Source organism: Vombatus ursinus, unplaced genomic scaffold (assembly GCF_900497805.2).
Source record: "Vombatus ursinus unplaced genomic scaffold, bare-nosed wombat genome assembly UNPS02014781.1, whole genome shotgun sequence".
NCBI classification, from domain to species: Eukaryota; Metazoa; Chordata; class Mammalia; order Diprotodontia; family Vombatidae; genus Vombatus; species Vombatus ursinus.
Genome location: NW_020954559.1, coordinates 45,468,221 through 45,490,812, shown reverse-complemented (window position 1 = coordinate 45,490,812; position 22,592 = coordinate 45,468,221). Strand labels below are relative to the sequence as shown.

At 38.6% G+C, this 22,592-nt stretch overlaps 1 protein-coding gene across 2 annotated transcripts; it reads left to right on the top strand.

Moving 5' to 3' along the window:
• Positions 1–968: 968 nt before the first annotated feature.
• On the top strand, positions 969–22,373 carry LOC114046312 (ashwin-like). 2 transcript variants are annotated; one of them, XM_027866610.1, is made up of 5 exons: positions 969–1,437; positions 3,345–3,461; positions 14,632–14,798; positions 17,438–17,807; positions 19,279–22,373. In XM_027866610.1, the coding sequence occupies exons 2-5, from the start codon at positions 3,414–3,416 to the stop codon at positions 19,333–19,335; spliced, it is 642 nt and encodes a 213-aa protein (XP_027722411.1). In that variant the 5' UTR covers positions 969–1,437; positions 3,345–3,413; the 3' UTR covers positions 19,336–22,373. The 2 variants fall into 2 exon arrangements, with proteins under 2 accessions (XP_027722411.1, XP_027722410.1); XM_027866609.1 differs by lacking the exons at positions 969–1,437; positions 3,345–3,461 and adding an exon at positions 12,038–12,178.
• Positions 22,374–22,592: the final 219 nt, after the last annotated feature.

Here is a 22,592-nt window from a genome sequence, read left to right as displayed (position 1 = left end):
GCCTTACGGTCCCTGCGCTCTCCCCGGGGAGTGGGTGTGAGGGCGCCGCGCTCCCTGTGTCCGGGCTGCGCCGAGCCGCGTGTGCTCGGGCCTGGAGCTCCGGGCCTGGGCCGGGCGGGCGCCCCAGGCGCAGCAGGGCAGGTGTTCTCCTAGTAGCTGGGATAATAGTGACATTAGCTCCGCCTACACCTCCTTCGCCTTACCCCCCTTACCTTCTCCTCTCCCCCTTCTCCCCTTCCCCTCCTTCTCTGCCCTGTCCCCTCTCCTTTTCCCTTCTTTCCTTCCTCCGAGTTGTCTCTGTCTCCCTCTCTCTCTCTGTCTCTGTCTGTCTCTCTTTTTCTCTTTCCCCCTCCCTCTCTCTTATTCTCTCCTTATCTATCCCTTCTCTCCCCCTCCCCCTCTTTCTCTCCCCCCTCACCGCTCTCCCTTCCTTTTCCCCCTTCTCTCCCATCTTTCTTTTTCTCCCCTCCCCCTTCTTTCTCTCCTCTTTCCTTCCTCTCTCTTTCCTTCTTCCTCTCTTTCTCTGCCCCTTCCCTCTTTCTCTCTTCCTCTCCCTCCCCCTTCCTCCCCCTCTCCCTTTCTTCCCACGCCCATCCACTTTGACCCAGGGCAAAAAGGAGGGTGGATCTTCCCGTTGTGAGGTAGGAGAAGGTTCCTAATATCTGGAAGAACCTTCAACACACTGTTGAAAGTTGAGTTCTAGGAAGGTACCCCTTGACCCCAAATCTTTTTCTTCCCAGTGGCTGAAATTATGCCATTAGAGATTTATTCCTCTAGGTCAAACATTGCCCTTTCTGGTTAGTCTTCTTTTAAAATGCAGGTTCTATTCTTGGAGAGTGATAACCCTTTCAATGTTTCATACGTTTAGTGTTTTGCTTGTTGAAATTGTTGGTTGCAGTGCATTAGTGTTAACTGTTTATTATAAAGATCAAGCTTGGCTTTTTGCTGAAAGAGAATTATGCAATTCTGATTAGCAAAAAGCTTGATCTTTGGCTGAAATTCTGATTATGAAGGAAATTTCTTCTCTTAGAAATCCTAATAAAATGCAAACCTCTCTCTTTGCAGAGGAAGGGGACTATGGGTGTTGCCTTTGTAGAAGTGTTGGTTGGTTAGGTTGAATTGCTTTATTTCCCCTTTTTCTTCCCCTCCCCTTAATTACAGGAAATTGCTCTCTGGATGGGAGGGGGCAATGAATTTTTAGAAAATGTATAGTGGTGAAGATGATACAAAAACAAAAGATAACAGCAAAAATTCAACTTAAAAACAACAACAACAACATCTTTCCTCCAGACAATCAAGACCCCAGAGCAATGTTGAGTAAGAATGCTAAGCTTGGAGCAGAAAGGAATAGAGGTGAAGAAGGCCCTGGAGACAAATTCTTGCCTACCGCTACTTTACCTAGGGCTAGTCCTGGTACCAAGACACAAAGCTGCTTCTGTAAGTCATTTCTTTGACCCTCTCCCTAGTCAACTTATCTCTCCATCCCCACAAATGCAAGGTTTCTATGTAGGGGAGGGGAGGCAAATTCATTGCTTTCTGGAGTAGTTAACTGAGAGGAACAAGGATATATACATGAAAAAAATTCAGTGTGGTCAAAAGAGTGTACTCATAATTTTAAAAAATATTGCTATATTTTGTTTTTTCATTACCTTCATTTCCAAATATATCTGCCCCCCCACCTCCACCCAGGGAGCCATCCCTTATAACAAAAAAGAAAGGGAGAAAAACAGTTTAGTAAAACCTTAATTTCCAAATATACCTCCCTCACTGTCACTCAAGGAGTCATCCATTATAACAATAACAAAGGAAGAGGGAAAAATAATTTGGTAAAACTAACCAAAACTTAAAGTGGAATCTGACAGTGTATGTAGTGTTCCATACCCTTAGTCTCTCACTTCTGCAAAGAAGTGAAAGAGGTACCTCTCTTTTTCCAAGCCAACCTTGGTCATCATAATCAGAAAAGATATTCCTGGCAAAAGCAACCTCCACTCCAGGAGGCAAAATCAGTAAAGCAAAGGTGTTAGAATCTATGACATTAGAGTGGAAAGGTCCTACGTGCCTGATAGCCAGGTGAGCCTACTTTGTTCCATCTTCCCTTGCCTAAATTGTCCCTAAAACCTCGTGTTGCTTGAAGAATTCTTCTCTAAATGGAGGTGAAATGACATTCTACACGTGTACCCCCAAACTCCCCTGCATACACATACACCTCCACTAGTTTATACTTTGAAACCATAAAACCTGGGACTGCTAGGTGGTACAGTGGATAGATCACCGGCTCTGAAGTCAGGAGAACCTAAGTTCAAATCCAGCCTCAGACACATAACACTCACTAGCTGGGTGACTGTGGGCAAGTCACTTAACCCCAATTGCCTCCCTGCAAAAAAGAAAGAAAATATAAAATCCTCACCAACATACTTTTAATGAGATTTATTTTTTCCATTTAAATATTTTTTCTTTGTTCCCCTTTATATCTATATCTACCTAATGGTCTTCTTTGGGTTCTTCCACCTTTTCATCATAGTCGAAGTTCAAATTTAAGCAAAGCAGTCTTTCAATTCCATCCCCATTATTTTTGTAGTGTTTAGTAGTAGATGTTCTGACCTCAGTGTTATAGTTTTAAATAAAACCACAGTTTGATCCAAAATACACAATTGTAAATAATTTTTTATCTTAGGTTGAATAGGAGGAAGAAAGCAAGCTAGATTTTCTTTCCACAGTTCTGATTATCCCAAGCTTTACCTAAAAGAAAGGCTTAACTTTTTGATACCAATAATCTTACACTGATATGTGACTATGAGTCTTGGAATACTATAGTCTCCAAAGAACTAAAGTTGATCACCCAAAGGGCAATGGAAAGTCATTTGATGGCTTTGAATAGGCTGCAAATTATTGTATGTGACAAATTAGGCAAGAGATGTTCTCAAATATGTGACAAAAAAAAAAAACAACTAGGAGGGATAGCTGATGCTATCACTTACAACTGGTACCTTCTTGATTTTTTTTTTTCTTTTTAGGCAATTGGGGTTAAGCGACTTGCCCAGGCTCACATGGCTAGTGTCAAGTGTTTGGTCTGAGGTCAGATTTGAACTCAGGTCCTCCTGACTTCAGGCGCAATGCTCTATCCACTGCACCACCTAGATGCCCCTACCTTCTTCATGTTAAGAGAATTCAAGGAAGGGCCTCTGCAAGTTAGAATTTAATATATTGAATTTATTGGAAGATATGGACTATAGTCATATAGAATTGGCAGGTATGGATCAGTTTTAATCTATGTTATTGAAAAGATATCCACGTGAACGAGATCACAGATCCTTTGGAATTGTTGTTCATCCTTTGTTCTTGAGGAAGACCGAGGACTTCATGGGGACAATGACTTGACTTGCAAGTGAATTGGATTTAAGTGAGGCAGAGCCATGCAAAATCAGCTTCACTCTCTCCCCCAGAGTCACTGGAGTCCAATGGTAAGACTACTGATCCAGACTACTGGCAATGATCTGGGTTATAGTAGGGGACTAGTTTAGAACAACTGTATAGCTATCCTGCCTGTACATACAAATGTTTTTGATTATGTATTTTCATTTATTTGCTATTAGAGTGCAGAGGCAGTGCTTGTGTTATTGTTTTAGATAGTCTACAATGCTATTAGTGCTATGCTTAGGTTTTCTTTATCTGAAAAAACAAAACAAAACAAACAACCCTAACATTGACCCTGTCACTTCCTTAAGTTATTATCATATATGTTCCTACCTATTCACTGGTAAACTTCCAAAGAGAATAGTTTATATTTGGCTATCTCCACTTCTTTACTACCCACTCATTTCTTAGTCCCCAGAAACCTGGCTTCCTTTCTACCTTCACTGAAACTGCCCTTACCAAGGTCTACAATATGACATATGTCAACCAAATTTATATATCAGTTCATTTAATAATGTATATAGGGTTAGAAATGAGTCCTGAATAAGACTTCCAGGTGACCATTAGGAGATGGTCTGCACTAGACTTGTTTGAGATTTACAGAGCAAGAAAGAGATGTGAACAAAAAGACAGATGATTAAACATAAATTTCAGGCTATTAAATAGATGCAAATATATAAACTGGATTAATAGTTGTCAGATCTGCATGCTGTTTCAAAACCCAACTTTGATATTGAATAGCTAGCTGCTGAACTATATTCAGTTCAATAAGTATTTTATTAATCAGTAAGCAATTATTAAGTGCCTACTATGTGCCAGGTGCTGTTGTGTTAGGGATGCAAAGACAACATTGAAAAGTCCTTGTGGTCAAGTTGTTTATATGGACAGTAAATACACACACTCTTAAACCCCCCCCCCAAAAAAAACCTATGCAAAATACAAACAAAGTAGTTTCTAAGGGGGGCATTAACTACTAAAATTCAATTTACAAATTCAATTTTATTTTATTTTCTGTCCCAAATTCTTTCCCTTTCTCCCCCTCCTCTACACATTGAAAATGTAAGAAAAGCAAAATCCATTACAAAGTGCATAGTCATGCAAAACAAATACTCACATTAGTCATATTCAAAAGAAATCTTTTTTAAAGGAGAAGAAAATATGCTTCAATTTGTACTTTGAATCCATTAGTTCTCTATCTGGTGGTGGACAGCATGCTTCATCATGAATTCTTTGGAGTTGTGGTTGGTCATTGTGTTGATCGGAGTTCCTAAGTATTTCAAAGTTCATTCTCTTTATAATACTGTTACTAGTTCTGCTCACTTCACTTTGCATTAGTTCATATGTGCCTTCCCAGGTTTTTCTGAAACCATCCCCTTCATCTTTTACAGCACAATAATATTCCATCATATTAACATATCATAATTTGTTTAGCCATTCCACAGCTGATACATATCTGCTCAGTTTCTAATTCTTTACTTCCACAAAAAGAGTTACTATAAATATTTTGTACATATGGATCCTTTTTCTCTTTGTGTGATCTCTTTGGAATGTAGACCTATTAGCAGTATTGCTGGGTCAAAGGGTATAAACAATTTAATGGCTTTTTAGACATAGTTCCAAATTGCTTCCCATAATTTTTTAATTAGTTTACAACAGTGCTTTAGTGTGCTTAGTGATTTCCTTTAGCATCTGTCATTTTACTGTTTTGCCATTCTAGCCAATCTGATGGGCATGAGATGGTACCTCAGAGTTGTTTTAATTTGCATTTCTCTAATTATTAGTGAGATGATTTTTTTCACTTGACATTGATACCTTGGATATCTTCCTTTGAAAACTGCCTATTCATATCTCTTGACCATTTATCAACTGGGGAATGGCTCTTATTCTTATAAAGTTAACTAACTTCCCTATATATCTTAGAAATGAGACTTTTATCAGAGAAACTTGCTGCAAAGACTTTCCCCCAGTTTTCTGCTTTTCTTCTAATTTCAGATGCATTGGTTTTGTTTGTGCAAAAACTTTTTAATTTTATGTAGTCAAAATGATCCATTTTACTTCCTGTGAATCTCTCTATCTCTTTTTTTTGGGCATAACCTCTTCTCCTATCTATAGATCTGAGAAGTAATTTCTTTCATTTTCTACTAATTTGCTTTTGATGTTACTCTTTATATTTAAATCATGTACCCATTTTGAGCTTATCTTGGTATATTGTGTGAGATGTTGATCTCTACTTAGTTCCTACCAGACTTTTTTCCTGTTTTCCCAACACTTTTGCTGAATAGTAAGTTATTGCCCCAAATAGCTGGAATCTTTGGATGGATCAAATAATAGGTCACTATGTAAATTTGTGGAGGGGGGTGGGACATCACAAGGGTTTGGACACTACCAAAGCAATTGAACAACTACAAAAATGTTCATTTGCTTCTGTGTATTGCATGCCTAATCTGTTTCACAATCTCTCAGTTTCTTACCCAGTACCAAATTGTTTTGTGATTATAGACTAGTAATAGAGTTTCAGATTTAGTACTGCTTCCTTCCCATTTTTTTTTTCATTGATTCCCTAGATATTCATGACCATTTATTTCTCTGGATGAATTTTGTGGTCATTTTTTTTGGTTCCATAAAATAATTCTTTGATAGTTTGATTGGTATGGCACTGAATAAGTATATTAATGTAGGTAGTATTGTCATTTTTGTTAATTGTTTTGGCTTACCTATGAGCAATTAATTTTTTTTTAGCAAGCTGTTCACACTATTTATTTGCATCTCCAGAAGGGAGGAGAGAGAGGAAGGGAGGAGAGAGTTTTGTGGGGTGGTTTTGTCTTTACAAACAGTGAGTGGAACTCATAAGGGCTTTTTCACTAAAACAGTGCAGAGAGAAGGAAGGACACTTATGGGAGGCACAAAGAGTTGGGGCAGACACTGGATAGGGGAGAATCGGCTGGAATGACAAATAGGCAAAGGAGGGAGGTGTGAAGGTGCCCAAGTCTTCCCTCCCTGCCCCGGTCTGTGGGCCAAGATGGAGTAGTAGAAAGGTATTGTGGGGGTGCTGTAACCCTCCCATACCAGGGTAGGGCAGGGACCTGTCTAGACAGGCTGATCTGGAGGGAACCCACCCCTACTGGACCCCAGGGGTCTGTTTCAAAACATGACCCATGGGGTCTCTGGCTCATGGCACTGAGTTGGGGACTGGGAGAGGTCTTAGGAATTCAAAGCCAACATATATTCGGGGACAGGAGAGTGTGTGCACATGTGCATGTATGTGTATACATTGTATGTGTGTGAAGAGGGCACCCAAAATCATTACCACAGACAACTTTGGGTTAAAGAGACGGCTGGAAGCAGTTGGGGATAGGGATATTTCTAGCCTATATATACAGAATTAGGGGGAGGGGTGGCAGCAGTCAGGGAAATGTTAGATTAAAAATAAGAGGAAATCACATCTATTTTCATACTGAAAAACTGCTATACGAGTATCCTGGGGACATATATAATTTCATATTTAATATTTTGGAGGGAAAAATATCACTAGCATTGAAATCTGTATGTTACCCCTATTCACACCACATGGGACACCAGTCAGGACTGCCAAAACCAGTCTGGTTAAGGATGGCCTCTAACCTTCCATGACCTACCAGTCCAATAATCCTGTCAAAAAAGGAAAGGAAAGGCTGGCAGAACTCATCTTAGAGGACTCATGCTGGCTCCTGGTGATCACCATTTACTTCCCTTTCTAAATACTTCCAGACTCTCTAGAATACAATTTTCCTGGCTACTGACTCATTAGTCCATAGCTTTTAGAATTCACAAAATTGGGAACTACTAAACCATGGGATCATGGGTGTGAAAGAAGTGCTCTTCCTGGTAGTGATAACTTGAGCAATCACAGGGGTGAGAAGGGAATCTTTGTCCCTAAACTCCTTGGTCCACTAAAGGAATGACCACAGGCCAGCCAAGATTGGCCTTCATAGACCAAACACTGATCCAGAAGCAAGCCCAGTGACAGCTGGCTTCAGTTCAGCAAGGAGATGAAAGTGGGCCAGGCTACTCCTGAGGGAGGGGCTTACAAAGACCCCAGCTCCCACACCTGGGCCTAGGCCAGGGGCCCAGGACATCAAAGGTATGCATTGCCCTTGTCCCTCAAAGTAAGGGCCCAGCTTCAAGATTTTGGGTCTTTCTAGACCATCCTGGGCTAGAGGCAAGGGTGCATCATTTTGTTCCCCACCAAACCCACACTGGCCATCAAAGCAGAGAAGATGGTATAGGAGAGGGAAAAGGGAGTCTCTTGGCAGCTCCAAATCAAGTCCCCTCCTACCTGGGCCTGGCTCAGCCAAAGAGAGAAGCACCAGATGGAGAAGGCCCAGGGGATCAAGATGGATCAAGAGAGAGCATGATCGACTAGAAAGAAGCATGTTAGGGGTACCCACATCTACAGACAGCCTTGGGTCTACCTTGGGTGACGTTGAAGGCCTCTGGTGGTGAAGTCACCCAACCTTTTTGCAGCTGCATCCCCCCCTCTTAGATGAAGGGGTTCCATTATCTCCAAGGGTCATTGCTGTGGTTCTGTGGGGGCACCTGCTGCCCACAGGTGGGAAGAGGGCCCTGTGCCTTGCCACCCCATGTCTCAACTGCATTTGGCTCACCCTATCTGGTCCCAGGGGAGGCTAGCATTAGAGGGCAAGTTTGGTTCAGACTGACCATCTCAACGGCCTAGCCCTGGGAGGCCTAGGTCTTGTCCTACTTTGGGGAGTAGAACATGGAGGTCTAGACTCACCAGCAGGTTCGAGACCTGGCCTCTGTACCTGAAGAAGGCCTGAGAGTTCAGAGCAGCATCTCCAACAATGTCCCTACAATCTAGAGCAAAAGTTTACCAAGCAGAACTCAAGACAGCAAGGGCTCTGGGAGTCCTTCCACTGAGGGCAAGGAAAAGAGGCCGAGTTTTCACTGAACCAAACCCCATCATCCATGTCAGGACTATGTCTGGGGAAGAATCCTCTCCCCCGCCACTCCCACCCCAGAGCTGAGGCCTCATCCACACAGTCTCATAGATCAGTTCTGGTTCTTCATCAAAACCTCCCATTCCTCAGCTGGTTCCAGGTTCACAAGCACCAGAAAGGAGGAAAGTTCTGCTTTCCCACAGCCCTGAGCAATTAATATTTCTCTAATTATTTAGATCTCTATTTGTGTAAAGATTGTTTTGTAATTATGTACATATAGGTCTTGTATGTGTATTGTCAGGTAGACTTACAAGTATTTTATACTATCTTTGATTATCTTAAGTGGAATTTCTCTTTCCATTTCTTCCTGCTAGATTTTATTGTTGTTTATGGAAACGTCAATGATTTGTGTGGTTTATTTTATATCCTGCAACTTTGCTGAAGTTAATTGTTTCAATTAATTTTTTAGTTGATGCTCCAGAGTTCTCTAAGTAAACCATCATATCATCTACGAAAAGTAATAAACTTTGTTTCTTCTTTGCCTATGCTTATTCCTTTGATTTCTTTTTCTTTTCTTATTGCTATAGTTAGCATTTTGAGTACAGTATCGAATAATAGTGGTGATAATGGACAACCTTGCTTCACCCTTGATCTTGCTGGAAAAGCTTTTTAGCTTATTCAAATTACAAATAATTCTGGCTCTTGATTTTAGATAGATACTACTTATTTTAAGGAAAATTCATTTATTCTTATGCTTTCAAGTTTTTTTTTTAGACAAGAATGGGGTGTTGTATTTTGTCAGAAGCTTTTTCTTCATCTATTGAAATAATCATATGATTTTTGTTGATTTTGTTATCAATATAGTAAATTATGCTTATAGTTTTCCTAATATCAAACCAAACCTGAATTTCTGGCATAAATCTAGCCTGCTCAGAGTGTTTGATCTTTGTGATATACTGCTACAAGAAAGGCCTCATAACAGGTGACACCTGAGATGTACCTAGAAGAGAGCTACAGGCTTCAGGAGGTAGGAGTGGAGGGTATTCCAAGCATGGAGGACACTCTGTGCAAAGACTGGCATGGGAGAAATGCCACACATGTGGAAAAGCAAATAGCCCAGTCTGACTGGAACATAGAATGCATAAGTCATAGTAAGCTTGGTTCTTGGCTCTGCTCATTTTACTCTGAATCAGTTCATGTGACTCTTCCCAGGCTTTTCTGGATTCATTGTGGTCATTTCTTTCTTTTTTTTATCATGACTTTTTTTCTTTTTTTTTGTTAATTTCTTTTGCTTTATCAACAATCACTTCCATAAGCTTTTGAGTTTCAAATTTTTCTCCCCACCTTCCTCCCCAAGACAGCATCTGAAATAGGCTCTACACATACATGTTGTAAAGAAGAATTAGAACCAATAAGAGAAACTACAAGAAAGAGGAAACAAAACAGAAGAAAAAAATAGCAAATAGTATGCTTGGATCTGCATTCAAACTCCATAGTTCTTTCTCTGGATGTGGATAGCATTTTCCATCACTTTGGAGAAGTCCTAGATCCTTGTATTGCTGAGAAGTGTTAAGTTTATCAATATTAGTCATCGTACAATGTGGCTCTTACTATGTACAACGTTCTCCTGGTTCTGCTCACTTCACTCAGCATCAAACTGTACAAGTCTCCAGGTTTTTCTGAAGTCCACCTGCTCATCATTTCTTATAGCACATTAGTATTCCATCACATTTATATACCACAACTTGTTCAGCCATTCCGCAATTGATGGGCATTCTCTCAATTTCCAATTCCTTGCCACCACAAAGAGAGCTGCTATAAATATTTTTGTACATGTGGGTCCTTTTCCCATTTGCATAATCTCTGTGGGATATAGCCCTAGAAGTGCTATTGCTGAGTCAAAGGGTATGCACATTTTTATAGCATTTTGGGGATAGTTCCAAATTGCTCTCCAAAATGGTTGGATCATTTCACAACTCCACCAATAATGTATTAGTGTTCCAATTTTCCCACATCTTCTCCAACGTTTATCATTTCTGCTGAAGCTTCTTAAGCAGAGGAGTGACATGGTCAGACCTCTGCTTTAGGAATATCAATTTGGGAGCTGTGTGGAGCATTGTTTGGAGAGGAAGAGACTGGATACATGGAGATCACTTAGGAGGTTATTGCAGTATTCCAAGCAAAAAATGATGGTTTGAGGTTGGTTTAGAGCAGTAACTGTATGAGTAGATAGAAGTGACTGACATGAGATGTATTTGAGGTGGAGAATCAGTAAGACTTGGCTACTGATTGAATGAGGGATAAGGAAGAGGAAGAGTGGAGTATGATTTTTAAGATTGTGAACCAGCGAGGTTGGAAAGATGGTGGTTCCTTCAACAGAAATAGGGAAGCAATGAAAAGAGGAAAGGGTTTTGGGGAAAAGATAATAAATTCTGTTTTATGTATGTTGGGTTTGAGATGCCCATGAGACATCTAGGTGATGATATCAAGCATACCTTTGGAGATATGGGACTGGAAATCTGGAAAGAATAAATGAATTTGTAGATGACTGAAACTTTGTAAAACTCTTAATATTCTAAGCCTGATTCATATTAACTCCACTCTTGAAGAGGTAGTAGTACACTCTATTTTCACTTTAAAGAAAGACTTTAGGAGGTCTTTGTTTTTTTAGAATTCATTTCAACCCTGTATCTTCAATGTTGGAAATTCATATTATGCTGGAAATTCATATTATGATAACAACAGCTTGCTGGTCTATTGCAACTTTGTAATTTAAGAAAGTTATCTCATTTGATATTCACAATAATTCCATACTGCATTAAGGGAGGCTGTGATTATGTTGCTTTCTGGGACAGTTTCCTCCTGTTTCAGGGCATCTAGGGAAATGAATATCTCTTCTGAGCTCTAGAAATTTCCACTAACAATCTAGTTTGTGATTGTATTGTTAGCTTGAAACTCTGATCTTTTAACTACAACCATCATTAAGGCATTGAGGCAATGAATAGAGGATCGGGCATCAGAGGATTTAGGGTTAAATCTCAGTTCTCCTTATTACTGAGTAGCTTTGGATAAGTCACTTCACTTCTCCAGACTCAGTTTCGTCATTTGTAAAATGAGAGGATAGAGCTAGAAGACTTAAAACGTCCTTCTAGCTCCAAATCGACGATCTACTATTATGCGGAAATACTTTATGGCAGTTTCCCAAATGGGAAATTGAATGTCCTGACAGGCAGTACAAACATTTATTCAATAACCAAGTATCCAGTAAGCGCCTTCTACGTGCCCTTGGAACCTTTGGTTTCCTGAGACTATGCTGACGTCACAGAAAACGCAGCCAATTATCTCGCGTTCCGTTCTTTTCATTCTTTTCTCCATTCCTGTGGTTTTTTCATTAGTGTTTTTGCTTCTTGCATTTTCTTCTTAATCCCCTTAAGGTACCATGAGCTACGTGTAAATTACGTAAGATTAACACTGCAAGGTTCCACATAAAACACAAAACCGTCTCATGCACAAGCGGACCCCGGGAGAAGAGCAGCAGGGCCCCAAGCCCGCCTGAGCAGAGATAAGCCCTCCTCCATAGGAGGGTCACCCAGTCTGAAGGGGAGTGGGCGGGGCCAGGCTCGCGCACGGAACCCACCCTTCCTGTCCCCGCCCCCGTTACGTCACTTCCTACCAGGCTCCCTCGCCAGGCATTGTGGGTGGCCGGCCGGGGTCTCCTGGAGACGACCATGGCCGGGGATGCGGGAGGTCGTGGCTGCCCAGGCTCGGAGATGCTCCTGCACCCGGAGCTGCTGTCCCAGGAGTTCCTGCTGCTCACGCTGGAGCAGGTGAGGCGCCCCCCGGCCGGGCCAGGGAGTGGGGTCCTCCGCCTCAGGCCGCCGCGACGCTGGCCCTCGGAACGGGTCGCGGTGGTGATCGCAACCGCTCCCGGGAGCCCCGGCGGGCGAAGGAGGGAGGCCCTCGTGTGCTCGCCCGAGGCTTGCCTGGCGACCGCTTGCCACACCCCTCGGCGTCTGAAATGGTTTTCTGGACGGCGGGGGTGCGGGCCTCTTCCTCTTTCATTCATTCCACCTGAGCTTCTAGGTGCCAACTGCAGAGGCCCGGGCAGGCCTGCGGAAAGAGGCCCGTTAGGTGAGGATGGAGGGAGGGAATTACTGTAATGATAAGAGTCCACCTATCTGTGGCACTTCCTCAGAACCAGCCCCGGAGGTAGTTGATGCAAGTCTTATATCCCATTATCCTGGTGAAGAAACTGAGACGCAGGGTCTTAAGGGGTTTGCGGAGGGCTGGTAAGTAGTAGACTAATTCCTGTACTTTAACTCCAGCACGTATTTTACTGCAACATGTTGCTTCACGGAAGGAAAGGAGGAGAAAGGGAGAATAGGAGCCAGGACAGAGGGAGGGAGTGAAAAAGAAGAAAAACTGAGGATAGAAAAGTAACTACCAAAAATGTGTCTGCCTTTGGGTAACCTACCCTGCATTTGCATTGTGTATCCCTCTTAATTCTAGGGCCTTCCCTCTATTGATTATTTCCAATTTGTCCCCTAGATAGCTTCTTGGTACATAGTTGTTTGCATTATTTCTCCCCTATTCGATTGTGGCCTCCTTGAGAGGGGACTGTCTTTTACTTTTCTTTGTATCCCCAGCACTTAGCACAGTGCCTGACATGTGTTAGGCACTTAATAAATCGAGGGTCTGATGCTTGAGGTAATTTCCCCTGTTTCTTTTTTTCCCTACTCAATCATATAGACTATTAAGTTAAAATAAGTAGAGTGTTGTAAGGGGGGAAATACTGGATTTAGAGTCAGAAAAATTGGGTTCATTTATATCAGTTAACTAGCTATAAAACTAGGTGAGTCATTTAACCTCTCTGTGCATCAGTTTCATCATAGCTAAGGTGGGAATATTTGCATTACCTACCTATCTGACAGGCTTGTTAATCAAATGAAATAATGTCTATAAAACACTTTGTAACTATGAAGGTTTTACATATTGTGCACTTATGTTTCTATTATCTAATGATATATTTTCTAATGAAGATCTGAAATCCCAAGGTGTTTTTTTTTTTCTAACTGTTTTTAAGTTGGTAAAGGATTTAAATTTGTAAGAAAGTTATGGTTCATCATAGAGGGAAAAAATAGGTCAGAGCAGTTTGTGTTCATTTGGAGAAATAGCAAGTAGTATGTTTACAAGTAGGTGATACTTTTGAACAATTAAACTAAAAGATGTCACTGCACTTTTAGGCCTTTCTGGAAAGAATTAAGGGTAGTATCACTTAATTTCCCATTCACACTTCAGCCTCTATTATTGAATCAACTCTGAAGAAATAAGCATATCAACCTCTTAATTGAATGTTTTTAAATTTTGAAATTCCAGTGTCATGTAAAGCTGTATATTATTCTAGAACACAGGGGTTGTAAGCTTGAGTGAAGGGCTTGTTTCATTCTTTGTGTTTGAATCCCCCAGGTCGTAGCACAGTGCCTGGTGCCTAGTAGGCACTTAATAAATGCTTGTTGATTGATTCTTTGAACTTTTTCATCCCATAACTAGAAATGGATTGGGAGTTGGGTAGAGATAATACAAGATTGCCATTCTGTTGATAGAAGAAAAAAGTTATGATTATATCTTGCCTTTTGTTTTCCAGAATAGTTAGGAGCGGAAGGGAGTGAGGTGACAGAGCGAGGCATAGTTAGGATGTTTGGATGATGGGTGGGAAAAACAAAACAAAAACAAAACCAAAATACAGTAGTTGATAGAATATATAGAACAGATTGCTCTAATAATATACTACTGCCAGCCTCAGAAATAGCTTTTTGAAGGTACAGCTTTTGATTCCAATACCTCCTGCAGGTATCATTGATATAAGGAATAATGCTTTTAGATGCTAGCATAAATGCTGTACTAGATCAGGTTGTCCAACACAGAATGGAGACTTAGTGGCAGTAAAAAAAAGTTTTGAGGGAGGATGTAGTAGATAGTCATTTTTATGCTTGGTAAAATTTATACTATGGAACATTAGCCTTTTTGTTTTTGTGTGGCTAAAGTGACCAATGTGTAGTGCTAAGCAGTCTTTTTTGCTCATAAAAATAGTCTAGGTTTTTGCTATAATTGCTGTTTGCAAACTTGATACTGTTACAGTACATCTTGTATTTTTTCACTATGTGTATCTGGGTCTTTTATAGTTATTAGACTTTTTTAGGCTTTAGGAAGGAATGGTCTAAAAAGCTTATTTCATTATCATGTTAACTTTTTGAAAATTTTCTTGTTCTCTTTTCCACAGAAGAATATAGTTGTTGAAGAGGAAATAAAGATCAGCAAAGATGACCTTACTGATCTCTATGTTCAATATGCCATACCATTGCCTCAAAGGGAATTACCAAAAAGTAGATGGGGGAAAATGATGGAAAAGAAAAGAGGGCAAAATGAATTGAAAAATGAGCATAAAAGGTACTTTTGTAGTGCTTCTGGTTTTAATTTCATTTCATATAGTTTGCACCTATGAAAATATTTAAGGTATTACAAAAATGTATGATGTAAAGGTAATATTACCCAGTCAAATGCCTTCTTTCAGGAATGGAGGATTGAAATTCTATAGAATGGAAGAAGTATGGTTCAACACTAGTTGGTGTTAAACATATCTGGGGGATTCAGTGATTGCAAGCTCGGTATGAGTTGATAGTGTGACATGGAAGCTAAAAGCTAATAGAATCTTGGACTTCATTAAGAGAAGTACAGTGTCCAGAATGACTGTCCTGGGCAGATCCTATGTAGAATATTGTTTTCAGTTTGGTGTACCACATTTTAAGAAGTATATTTGTAGGCTGAATCATGCCCAGAGGAGGGTGAGCAGGCTGTTTAGGGGTCTGGAAACTGCCATACACAGCCCACTTGAAGGAACTCTAGATGTTTAGCCTAGAGAAGAGGAAACTTTGTGCAGTGGAGCTGGGTAAGGAGAGACAAGATAGCTGTCTTTAAGTATTTGAAGGGCTGTCATGTGGAAAAGAGATAATGGACCTATTTTACTTAACTCCAGAGGACAAAGGTAGGAGCAGTGGGTAGAAGTTTCAGAGAAAGAGCCATAGGCTTAATGTAAGGGAAAACTTCCTAACAACTTAGGACTGCCTTAAAATGTAATATTAGGTTTTCCTTTCATTAAAGGTCTTTAGGTGAAGGTTTGGATGGCCATTTGTCAAGGATGTTTTGGAGACTATTCCTGTTTAGGTACAACTTGGACTAGTGCTATCTTCCTCTAAGATTCTGTGGTTCTGATATTATCAGGGCCTGTGTGCTGACAGAGCTGGGCATTGGAAAGATAGGCTTTAGGATTAGGTTCATCTTTCCATTTTACTGGCTTTCTGTCCTTGGTTTCGTGCATTTTCATCCGAATCACTTCCAGATTGGTGATTACCTCAAAGGTAATTGCAAACCATGGAAGCCCTTCCAGCTGTCTCTGCTGTGTGTCTTTTTATAGGGGCTGACAGAGGCTTATCATCTTGGGTTACCTGTTCTTGTGTAGGTGGTGCCTAATTCAGGAAACAAGGAACAACATTCTGCTTCAGTTACAGTACTTTGATGTTCCAAGGATAGTGTCATTAGTTCATTAAATTAGAGCATCCTGCTGAAGAGACCATCATTGTTGGTTCCATCCTAGACTGATTCAGAAAGTTTTGCTCTGTTCTTTAGCTACAGACTGCACAAGAAATCCTACCTAGGCATTTCACAAATATATGCCATTGATCACAAGGTAACAAGACTTAGGAGGGGAAGGTAGATTGATCATTAGGAAATCCATTACTGCTATTGGAAAGACAGCTCAAAGCTCTTGCCTCATTTATAGTTTGTTACCAGAGTCATCTTCATATACAAAATCCATCAAATTGTTAATGTATTAATGTTGAACATTCTGTTATCATTATCTCAGAGTGTTAGATTGGTTTAAAACTATTATTGCATAAAACCTAACTACGTTAGATAGTTGAGCCTCTGAGACAGCTTTTTGTTTGCTTGATGATGAACATGCCATTTTTGTCTCCATTTGTCTTAAAGGTTATATGATAAAGCAGTTTATGTGTTGCTGTTGGTTTCCAGTAATTTGTAACAATATATACTGTGGCAGTCTCTTTAGAGCTGTCAACAAAAAGACTTTTTACACATACTTTGCTATAGTTGCCTGTTTTGATTTGTAACGTGACAATTCTCACATGATTGACTCAGTGTTTTTTGAGCAAAAATTTAATGATAACATAGCTGTACTTAAAATCTGGCATGTGAAAGTCCTGATTTGCTCAAAAAATAAACAAAGAATGATTTTGGTTTATGAAAGGCATCATAGTACAATTTCCTTCCTCAAGCTCCCTTTCATGCATTTAAAATTATTTGATTTATTAGGATGAGCTAGCTAACCACTTTTTCAGAAACAGATCTATTCCATAAATTTAGGCCCTTTATTATATTGGATTCACAAATGAATCTCATGATCAGTTTACCATTTATGATTGAATGTATAGATTAGCTACTAATGATTAAAGTATTCCAGATACTGGATGTGATGCCACTAATAAGACTTTACAGCAAATATCCAAGGTACCCTTTCTTTGTATATCTTTTATTTAAGGAAATGGAATTACTATGCTACATTGACCATAGATTTTGCTAACATTTCAAAGATTTCATGCAGTCTTAGAATTCAATATCTAATCTAGACTATTGCTCAAGGCAAAGACAGCTATGAGTGTCAATTATCTAAGTTCTTGGAGAAAGTTTGGTTCTTAGTGTAGATTTCCATTTTTAAAACAACCTCTGTATTACCTTGTATGCACATTAAAGCTTGAGTTTCAATGTATTATGTATATATAAAATATTGGGATAAATTACTAATAATCATTTTCTTCTATTTTGTAACTGTAAACCTGGTTATTAGTACTTAGGCATAGCTTTACAAATTCCCCTCACACACACAGTGCTTCATACCTCCTTTCACCCTTTTAAAAAAACAAAATAGCTTATTTTGTATTTGAATTTCATGTAACTGGTTTACTAGTGCAGATGCTATTTTTCAGGAGTTAAAAGGTTTCTTTATTTTTCAGGGATATGAGTGTGGAAGGTTTACGGAAAAGACCCCTCATTGTCTTTGATGGAAATTCAACAAGTACAAGCATAAAAGTGAGAAAGACTGAAAATGGAGCTAATGATCATCTGAAGCTTCCTCCATCAGTAGGCATTACTAACAATACCTTTAGGAAGTTACCAAATTCAAATGCTTCCTCCCTTATTCTGCCTTCTACCTTGCCTACAGACATTAAAGTGGAAACCAATAATGACACTAAACAGAACCATGTGCTAATGACTAGTAGGAGTACATTGGCCAATGTAAAATCACCACCTTTATCTCCTGTTGGTGGAACTACTGTTGTGAAATTAAAGAGAACTGTTCCAAAAGAAGAAGCAGAATCAGTGGTAGGTATATGGTGGTTTTCATACTAATAAGGGGCCTGAAAAGTGAATGGTGAGGCTAAGATCTCACTTGTTCATCTTCGATCTATTAATGGTTGTTTTTCTTTTTCATTTTTGAATACTTTGAGGCTTGGAAAACTAAAAAATAACCATGGTTTCAATCTCTGTCTCATTCACTTTTGTATCCATTTATAATGTCTTTAAATGAACTATTTTTAGGTCAGAAAAACACATTGTACTCTTACTTCTAAGTGGTAGAGAGTTGCTATATGAACTCTCCTTTTCTGAGGACTATTTAGATAAGTCATTGTTATGCTGTATTCAGTTAATATCATTTAACACTGAAATGCTTGGAATTATCATAAACTCATAAAATTGCTACAGTAGTGTAATATACTTAGTGAATATATCTGGTAGATGTTTTAATCTGTTAGGTGAATATTTCGAGATGGGTTAGCTAGCTAGGTAGTTCCTCTTCAAAAGTTTATTTTGCGATCCTTGTGTGTGTATACACATACTTATACACACACACACACACACACACACACATAAACATACACATATACATATATATTCACTATTCTTACAAAGAATTCACTTTTTAACAAAGGAGAATTTAAGTTAGCTCATTTCCCTAATTTGTTTCTCATTGTGCTTGTGGAGGTACTCAGACATTCTTCACAACTAACTGTTGGGTGATTTTTTAGTTTTAAGATTTATGCGGGTGGTGTCTTATTGATGGTTTATTTAAACACCACCCTCATTTTACAGACAAGGAAGAGGTCTAGAAATCACTTTTATGATAAGTTGTTTTTTTTTTTTAGGAGGGAGGGATCACTCGGGAGAGCATAACTCCAAATAGTACAAATAAAATAGAATAAATCTTAATAAATAAGACCTGTACAACTTAAATATGGAAAGAAACCCACTACAAATATTATGGTACTTCACAATTTAGGTAGCACTTGTATAAATAATATTTTAGCAACCGCCATGCGGTTTATTCTTTTTGGAAGCATGGGAAGAGTTCTAGACGTGTGATTTTATTGGTATAGGGAGCTTCTGGTGAGAAAACCCCCTCCACTAATGCAGATTGGTTACAGCTTAGTTTTAGAATGTTGTATAGGTCACAGAGAAGTTATGTGACTTCTTATGTAGGGTCACAGAGACAATATATCAAAGGTAGGACTTGGAACCAGGTCTTCCTGACTTTGAGGCTGGCTCTCTAGCCACTATACCCTGCTGTCTCTCCTTAAATTAGAATTTGCTGTTAAATTTTCAGTTTTTTGGATTTTTCAGTTTTTTTCTAGTATCTCTGGCTTTTATTTTACTGAACATGAAATAAAATGTATTTCCACCAGATGGCAGCAGTGATCTACCATGTAGCACCATCTTCGCAAACCTGTGGTTGTATATGTTGTTTGTTTTTCATTGAAATACATGTAATAATTTATTTAACCATCTTTCTTTTCAGAGTGAATTAAAGCCCACAGAAGCAAAGAGGAAGATCCAGCATGTTACATGGCCATGAATGAATGGGGTTCCCCAAAATGTAAATATATCCTATAACCATAGATTTCAGAACAAAAAGGTCATATTTATTGACCACTTTAAGTACTATATTTACAGGGATTCTGATTGCTGTGGAATTTTCTTAAAAGGTTTAAGAAAGCCTTGCAGATAAGTTCCAAAAATTTACCTTCCCCTTAAACATTTTTTTCTTTTTAATCCTTCCCTCTCATACACTAGTAGTCAAATCGTTAAAAATCAGTATTTTTTACTAAAGTCCTGATATATGTCATTAATCATCTTGGCCAAATGGCTGTTTGCAAGTTTGATAAGCTTTCTGATTTAGTACAGAAATAATTTTCACCAGACAACTTCAGAGTATGTGACAATTTTCTAAATTTTTGTTCATCTCCCACTCTTTGTTATAGCCAGTTTAGTGGGTTTCCTCCATCAATATGTGCTCAGTGGAAGAATGTTTGTCATATAGATGTGTCAGCAAATATCACTAAACTAATTCCCAAGAGATCATCAAGTAAAGTGAATTCATAACATGGCACTTAAACATAATCAGAATTTACCTGTAAGCTGCTGCTACTTTCATTGATGGAACTAGTAATGACGACAGACTGGTTTAGTTATGAATTTATTAGGTATAATGATGTTTAATCTAAAGTTTACCCACCTGTGGGAATTTACATGTCACCTTTTTGATCTGTTATGATCTTGCACTTAAGAATATAGATATCACTCACTGCAATTGAATTTGAGGTTAAAGAAATTTTGAACATACAGAAGTGATCAACTCATATTTAACTTAAAGGCTTATTAAAATAGTAGCAGCTGTTGACAGTGTGTGCTACTGTAGGCAACCCTATTAGATACTGTCAGTACTCCTAGGTAAGAAAGAATTGTATTAGTTGTATGTATAGAGGCAAGGAGAAATGGTCTGGCATGGGCAGAAGAAAAGGTTCTGGAGCTAGAAATTTCCTACAAAGGAAACATGAACTGTCTAATTGAACTCTTAACTAGGTATAACATGCTGGTATATTTTAATGGCCTGACATGTGAGTGGCCATTGTCTTAACTCTTTAATCACCAAACATTTTAATTTATTGGATAATTTGTTTCATTGGGCATACAGTTCTGATTTTTCAGTGAAAGCCAGTGGTAAAGAAGGATTCACTTTACATTAATGTGCTTTACATCTAACTTTTCTTGAAAACATTGTTTCCGTAAAGTACTTGTCGACTTTCAATTTGGGGTAGAATTTTTCTGATATTTTGTAGAGTAGTACCTTTACTTTTTGATGCTGAGCTTATTTACTTGAGTTTAGTTCTTGACTAGCCTTATAAACTGTAATTTAGCTTTGTGGATAATACTTTTTAAAATTCCAACCCATGATTTCTTTAAACATCATATGCCTTCAGCTCAGGCTGTATAACTTGTACTATGTATAGTAAACTAGATAAAGCCTAGGTGTTGATGATTTTTGGATATGTGGTAATCTGCAGGGCTGATTTATATGATCTTGGAGGACAACTACAGTCATAAATGTATATGTTTAAGTATTTACACAATTACAAATTTGGAGTAATATGAAAGATTATATTTTGCATTCTGTAGTCACACTTTGCTTTCATTTCCATTTCTCTCTCAGTTGAGTGAAAATTATCCTATTGGCAATTCTTAGTCAATGGAAACATTATAATTGCTTTTATTACTCAATGAAATTAATTTCTTATTTGTGTGTTTAACATACAGGTTAAGTTGGTAATAACAGCTGAACTGTGTAACACCATTGCTTCAAATTGAAGTTTATATTATGGTCATTCAGAGTAAAATGCACATATGGCAGCACATTATTAAGCTATTTTTTTCTGTTTGAAACATTGTGGAGAAGTCAGAGTAGAAGAGTGCCATGCCACATATGTATGAAATATAAGCATCTTCTCAAGGTATAGATGCATTTTCTCAATCCAAGAAAAACCTTTCTCCACATAATAATGTACATTAAAGGACAGGTGTTGGGGTATAAAAGTATTGGAAGCTCAATGTTTTAAATTTTTGTGTAGTATGTTTATGTCTCTCTTTTTATAATGGTTTTAAAGGGCTTTGGAAGAACTTGGTTTGAACTTAGAAGAACTTCTTTTTGGATCATCCTTTATTCACTAACATTTTTCAAGTCTAAGTTGTAGTTTCTAATTCTACCATCCACAAGAGCCAGATTCTCTTAGTGTAGGAGTAGGCAATGTGGTATTGGTGTCACTGTGTGGCCTGATGAAATTTTAGTGGCATTGTGTCACTTTTGCCCTTCATATATACCTTTTTCTTAAATTTTTTTATTCCTTTTTCCTTCTTCTTGAGTTTTCCTTTATTTTCATCCATTTCTTCCCCTTCTCCACTGCCTAAGCTTGAGTCTTGCCAATGGCACCCATGGGCATTTGGTCTATTGATGACATTGAGGGCAGAAGGGATTACTTGCTCCTGCCTTATCTAAGCCCTGGATATTCTTTCACTTTTGAGCCACAGGTTCCTGTTAACTACAGATAGCATTATACAGATATACCAAATAGCATCACTGGTCTAAAAAGTAATGTACCATTTAAAAATCTCATATTAAAACCTCAAAAGTTACTAGGCACTAGGAGAAGCTGGTTCAACTAATATTATGACCATGATCTTATAAATGACCATGATCAATAAATGTCTTTATTGAAGCTCTCACAATGTGCTTCTTGGCGTTTCCTTGACTTAAACTGTGGAAAAGGGTCCTAAAAGTGATCTGAAAGCTCATGAAGTAGCAATTACTTTTTTTAAGTTTACATTAAGTAAAAATACCAATAGACTGTCATGAATAGGTGTTAGCTTCCCTTCTTCACTATTGTGGATTTTCAATTACATTTAGATGCTGTAAAATGGTCAAAATGTTCTTTTTTAAAAAGTGTGCTCTTTTACTAAACATTTGTGCAGGTTTTGTACTTCAGTACAGGAAAGTTTAATATTGTAATGTACATTTTTTTGTATGTAAAGATTCTTTTAAGTAGCCTTATCCTTATTTAAATAAAATTAATTCAGCTCTACTTTTGAAGAAGTCTTTTATTTGTCACTTTTTTTTTTTTTTGGTGAGACAATTGGGGTTAAGTGACTTGCCCAGAGTCACACAGCTAAGTTAGTGTTATGTATCTGAGGTCGCATTTGAACTCAGGTCCTCCTGACTCCAGGACTGATACTCTATCCACTTGCGCCACCTAGCTGCCCTGAAAAAGTCTGTTATTTGTA